Source organism: Diabrotica virgifera, chromosome 8 (assembly GCF_917563875.1).
Source record: "Diabrotica virgifera virgifera chromosome 8, PGI_DIABVI_V3a".
In the NCBI taxonomy this organism is placed as follows: Eukaryota; Metazoa; Arthropoda; class Insecta; order Coleoptera; family Chrysomelidae; genus Diabrotica; species Diabrotica virgifera.
In genome coordinates, this window is record NC_065450.1 from 29,562,840 (window position 1) to 29,569,653 (window position 6,814).

The window sequence follows — 6,814 nt, forward strand, 5'->3', positions numbered from 1 at the left end:
CTCTGACAGTTATTTTTTAATAGCCATTTAAATATTTTATATCTATATAAACAAAAGAACATCGTGTCAGTTACCACCACATAACTCGAGAACCACTGAATCGATTTTTATGAAATTTACCACGTATATTCGACCGGACTGAGAATAGGTTGCTATATATTTTTCATATCCGTACGTCATAAAGGGGGCTGCCCCCCTAATATATTTTTTTATTTTTTTGGTCAAACTGTTTTTTCTTAATTTTGTGTGATGTGGAAGGAAAAGGTAAATACAACCGTAAATTTTCACTTTTCTATCTTCAACCGCTATTTTTTTATAGCCATCTAAATATCTGCATCTTATATATAAAAATCAATTGCTGTTCGTGTGTCTCGCTAAAACTCGAGAATGGCTGGACCGATTTGGCTAATTTTGATGTTGAATTCTTTGTAGAAGTTCGGGGAAGGTTTATACGGTTTTATATAGTCATTTTAGTAGCCACCAAAATTTTTACACCTATATGTATAAAATGCTGTTTTTACAGTGTTTGTTGCCATACTCCTCCGAAACGACTTTACCGATTTTTATGAAATTTGGCAGGTATCTTCGACCGGACTGGGAGTAGGTTGTTATCTATATTTCATACCCATACGTCATAAGGGGGGTTGCCCCCCTGATATTTTTTTTTATTTTTTCGGACAAACTCTTCTTTTTAATTTTTGTGTGATGTAGAACGTAAAGTTTCATACAACCCTAAATTTTCACTTTTCTATCTCTGACAGTTATTTTTTAATAGCCATTTAAATATTTTACATCTATATAAACAAAAGAACATCGTGTCAGTTACCACCACATAACTCGAGAACCACTGAATAGATTTTTATGAAATTTACCACGTATATTCGACCGGACTGAGAATAGGTTGCTATATATTTTTCATATCCGTACGTCATAAAGGGGTCTGCCCCCTAATATATTTTTTTATTTTTTTGGTCAAACTGTTTTTTCTTAATTTTGTGTGATGTGGAAGGAAAAGGTAAATACAACCGTAAATTTTCACTTTTCTATCTTCAACCGCTATTTTTGTATAGCCATCTAAATGTCTGCATCTTATATATAAAAATCAATTGCTGTTCGTGTGTCTCGCTAAAACTCGAGAATGGCTGGACCGATTTGGCTAATTTTGATGTTGAACTATTTGTAGAAGTTCAGGGAAGGTTTATACGGTTTTATATAGTCATTTTAGTAGCCACCAAAATTTTTACACCTATATGTATAAAATGCTGTTTTTACAGTGTTTGTTGCCATACTCCTCCGACACGACTTTACCGATTTTTATGAAATTTGGCAGGTATATTAGACCGGACTGGGAGTAGGTTGTTATCTATATTTCATACCCGTACGTCATAAGGGGATTACCCATGACGCCATAAGTCTCACAATAATGACGTGAAAAATACGAAATTAAGTAGTTGGATTCCTTGCTGAATTCCGCACAGAACCGTGTTAAAATTTTTTCTCTGGCTCAATCGGTGTCCAAAATACAATCTCTTAAACCGTATAAATATTCTGAGGACAGAAGAAGAACGAGCAACAAATTTCATCGAAGAAAAGTGCAACTGTTTAACTTTTGGACTTAAATTGGGCAAAATATGAATTTCTTAATTTTTCGAAACTTTCAAAAAATATGTCTATCGAACTTTTCTGACGAACGGCAAGCAGGAGAAAAGTTCTGAGCACACGAAAAGAACGAGCAGCAAATTATAAAATTTTATTTAATTTTAATTAATTTTGTTTCATTTTATTTAATTTTATTTAATTTAAGTATTTTATTTATTTTCGTTTATTTTATTTTATTTCATTTTATTAAATTTTAATTATTTTTATTAGATTCTATTTTTTTTAGTTTTATTATTTTTTTAAATTTATTTATTATTTTTATTTGAGTTTATTCAGTTTTATTTATTTTTATTAACTTTTATACAATTTTTAGAAATTTTGTTTCATTTTATTTAATGATATTTAATTTTAATTTTATTTTATTTTGATTAATTAACACCTATCTCGTTGGACAACCCCGTACACAATTATAAATACAGGGTTGTTTTGAATGTATATAAAATAAAGCTGTTATATTCATTATACGATAAACAAATTTAAGATTGCAACTGTTGCACTGCAAACTTTATTTTGTTATTTCTAACTAAGCTTTATTACTTCAAACATCATGTGTAATTCATTAAAAATAATAATAAAAACTCATTCACATCGAGCATTTTTTGTTTATTAATTACTAATTTCTTTTGTTTATTTTAGATTTATTGTTTGCAAAAGTTTGTTTTTATCTATTGAGGCAGTACGAAGTCTGCCGGGTCAGCTAGTACATGATAATAATCAACCATTAACGATATTAGTTGTTCTTGGATTAGTCTGTTGTTTTCCAAACGTCTGTGTTACGAATAAGGAAGAAAGCATGTGGAAGTAAACTTTGAGTAAACAGTTTATTTTTATCCAAAGTACAAAAGGTCTTACAAATTATGTATATTATATTTATATTTTCTTAAACTCTAAGCTCTGGGTTCTCATCGTCAATATGATCATTTTTAGCACGCTCATCATTATGAGTATGTACGCCAGTATCTATTATTTTATAAAATGTGAGATCCGGCTGGTCTCTCCAATTTTCACTAAAATGTTTTCTAATGAGAGTGTCTATGGATGATTTATCTCCTTTCAATGAACATCCAATCTATTGTAACTTAGGTTTCAATAAAGACATCTTTTTCCCTTTTCGTATTATAGACTTGCTGAACCCTACGTCAGAATGTCGTATGATGGAGTAATTGACATGGGCACATGTGACGTGTCGTGTGACTCAAACAATGTAAGCTTGGCCAATTGCAATTACACAGTTATGCAACTGGCATAGACTCACAAATACATAATTTTGCATCTGACTCAAGATTTCTAAAGCCTATTTCTTAGCAAATACCTTACTTTGCAGGTGAATTTCTACACTAGCAAATAGCTATAACATGTAACAAATAACTGTCAGCTGAAACTCAACTTTTACAATTTTTGCAAATATGTACAGAGTTTTGCATCTAGTGGACTCAAATATAGTCCGTCCGCTATAGCTTTTCCCATGCGGTACGATTCATTTTCAATCAAATTAAGTCAAAACATAAATTGAAACGAACGTCGATGTGTATATACATTTTGTATACCGTATACTATATACTACACACATCGGCGTACGTTTCACTTTCTGTTTTGACTTAATTTGATTGAAAATGAATCGTACCGCATGGGAAAAGTTATAGCGGACGGACTATATTAATGTTGAGATTCTAAAATTATTTTATTTCTCAGTACCTACGTACTTATATGATTGTAAGTTTTTAGTTTGTTTTTTATAAACTCTATATTGTTTAATTATTATGGAAGCGATAATCTTCTAAATACAGTTCGGAAATTGACCACCAAAGTAATAACTATTCTCATTGATTGAAATATTATATCAATAATTCAATCAACGCAATTGGAGTTACAGAGCACTAAAAAAACACGATTTTGGATATTAACTTGGTGCAGCATATGTTGTAAATCATCTTCACTTTGAGAGATTAGTATTGCGTCGTCTGCATAACAGATTATTTTAAGTTGGTTTTCTCCTATTTGGTATCCTTTTGTAGTTCTTACTTTTTTATTATTTCATCCATGATCAGGTTGTACAATAGAGGACTCAGGGAGTCTCTCTGTCTTATCCCATTGCCAGCTTCAATGGGTTAGTTAGTTCTTCATCTACTTTAACTCTTATTGTGTTGTTCTGGTAGATATGTTCGATCGTTTTAATTATTCCTAATAGACTCTAGAGTTACCTTCCTTGCGTACAATAAGTGGATAACGTTTTTTAATTTGACTCTGCCAAATGCCTTTTTAAGGTCGTCGAAAGATAAGTATGCCGGTTTGTTGTATTCGAACGATTTCTCTTGAATCTGCCTCATTATAAATATAGCGTCGGTGCATGATCTTTCCGACCTAAAACCTTGTTGTTCTTCTGCTAATCTTATAATTATTGTATTCAGTTTGTTTGTTATCACTTTGGTCGTTAATTTTAGTATTGTGTTTAATAAATTAATTCCTCCACGATGTAGTCGATATTACATGCAATTGTCTTAGATTTTTCAGCTAGGATGTTCTTCTTCTACCAGGACCACGTTTACCTTGGACGGTGTTTACTTGGTGTGACAGATAGATTTTTAAAATATAAACAAACTGTAACTATGACGTCACTACGTCAGTTTGGTCAAACTAGGTTGATCAAAGATTTGACCGTCTGACACGGGCTTTACAGTCGTATTTGCCAACTTAATACTTTTTTTTTGTTTTAGATTGATCACCAATGAAGGAACGAGACTTTTAGTCAACGTTTCAGAACCCACTTCTCTGAGACTGTTGGTAAACGATAACACTCGATTGATTACCAACGACAACAGACTGATAACGCAAGATAACAGACTCATTACTAATGTTAACGTCAACGATAATAGACATTTATCCGTTCTGGATGGTTCTAGGATAATCACAGCCGATAAATATCTGACGACATATGATCCCTACCAGAGAGGCCATCTATAAGGATCTAGCGGGAAGATTCAAGGCGATAAATTTAGTTAGTATGAGGTCTAACAACTGTTTTTAGTTGCAATTTTTGCACATTACCTATTAGACAAGGCGAAAACGGCGGCTTCGTTGGAAAAAATATTCCCATCAGATTTTTTGGCATAATCACATTCGTGAGACACCCCAGAATAAGGTTCAGGTACTAGTACACTTTAGAAGACCAAAAATAATATTTTTTTTTCTCAGAACCTTTATTAAAAATGAACATAAAACTTTTTACGGGCGATACGAATCTGGTCACATCAGTCAGGTAATGAGGATTTTGATGTACGAAACTGGTCACACTGGCCAAAAAAGAGGGCTACGAATCTGGGCCCTGATTCTAATTCATTTCGACAGTCGCAATTTCATTTCGACACCGCCATGACAGCCGGAGAGTATAGCGATTCTTGGGGATATTAACCTTATCATGTTGAGACTGCTCAGAATTTGGGTTGGCGCTTCGGTTTCTTGGATTTTGTTGATAGTCTGGGAAAATTATCGAAAAAATACCATTTTTGGGAAAAATTATTTACCAGCTATTTTATTGCTAAAATCGAATCTTAAGATTGCATATATTAGTAATATGGGGTATGACAAGTCCGCAGAAAGTGTGTTATTTTATTTATAAACAAATTAGCACTCCTAAATCTTCTTTTTTTTTCAATTAGTGGTCTGTAACTCCTATAATTTTTCCTTTGAGCCAAAAACACTCAAATAAAAATTCACCGTAATTTAGTTCTGCACAAAGTTATTTTTTTTCCGATTTCCTTCAACAAAAATTTTACTCAGAAAATCCGAGTTTTCCCAAAAAATCTGCCATTTTCAATTAAAATTTAGGGAAGTACCTAATTATTTATCAATAATTAAATAATTGAAGACATGAAAAATTTATTATAGTAGATTATACAGAGGGGCTAAATTATGGAATAAATTCATTTCTTTAAAACGGACGATTTTGGAGCAAAATCCCGAAAGAGGTCGATTTTTATTTTTAAATTACAATTTTTTGGCATATATTTCATACTAGTGACGTCATCCATCTGAGCGTGATGACGTAATCGATAATTTTGTTAATGGGAATAGGGGTCGTGTGGTAGGTCATTTGAAAGGGCGTTTAATTCTCTATTCAGTAATATAAACATTAATATCATTAGGTATTTATACAGGGTTGCCAAAAAAAATTTTGAATTAAATTAATTGGCGCAAAAAGAAGAATGTATGTAATTTATTTAACTCAAAATACATTGTACTGCTGTCAGAAAATAGAAAAAAAGGTTTATTTCACAAATAAACATTTCTTTTCGCTTAAATTAAATCACAAACAGCCTCCCTCCTACCTATTGGCAGTTTGAACTTTTAATTTAAGCTAAAAGCAATGTTTATTTGCAAAATAAACATTTTTTTCTATTTTCTGACAGCAATAGAATGTATTTTGAGTTAAATAAATTACATGCATTCTTCTTCTTGCGTCAATTAATTTAATTCAAAATTTTTTTTGGCCTCCCTGTATAAATAATGATATTAATGTTTATAATACTGAATAGAGCATTGAACGCCTTTGTAAATGAGCTACAACACGAACCCATATTCCTATTTAAAAAAATAATTACGTCATCACGCTCGGATGGATGACGTCACTAGTTTGAAATATATGCCAAGAAATTTAATTTAAAAATAAAAATCGACCTGTTTCGGGATTTTTCTCTAAAATCGTCCATTTTAGAGAAAATGAATTTATTCCATAATTTAGCCCCTCTCTGTATATCAGGAGACCGGCGACAATCTAACCAATAGTTTAGCAATAATTAAAATGTTAATTAAAAAATTTCGGTCGAAATAATAACCAGAAAGATTATGATACACCAGAATAACTATGATTTTCATATAAAAAAGCACTATACCTATTCAACGTACCTTACAGGATTGAAATTGGACCATTTGAGCGGTCTCAGGAATGTTATAAAGAAACAATTTTTTGGCTTATAAACAAATAGAACCCCTCAGAAAATATTAGATTAAATTAAATTAAGTTAACGCTGTTGAAAAGAGCACGGCTTCTGTGTCCTTTTCGAAGAAAAACAAATTGAATTGCGAGGAGTGATTCCAGGTATAACCGGTCAAATTTGACCGGCATTTGCGACAGAGTTATAAACAACAGGATTTTAAT

General features: G+C 31.8%; 1 protein-coding gene across 1 annotated transcript in view; it reads left to right on the top strand.

Moving 5' to 3' along the window:
• The window catches only part of LOC126890752 (zinc finger protein 25-like), a 77,740-nt gene extending 71,941 nt beyond the window's left edge, over nucleotides 1–5,799 (top strand). The window contains exon 6 of the mRNA XM_050659923.1: nucleotides 4,374–5,799. Within this exon, the coding sequence (XP_050515880.1) occupies nucleotides 4,374–4,620 (247 nt within the window). The 3' untranslated portion in view covers nucleotides 4,621–5,799. The remainder of the gene's footprint in view (nucleotides 1–4,373) is intronic.
• Nucleotides 5,800–6,814: the final 1,015 nt, after the last annotated feature.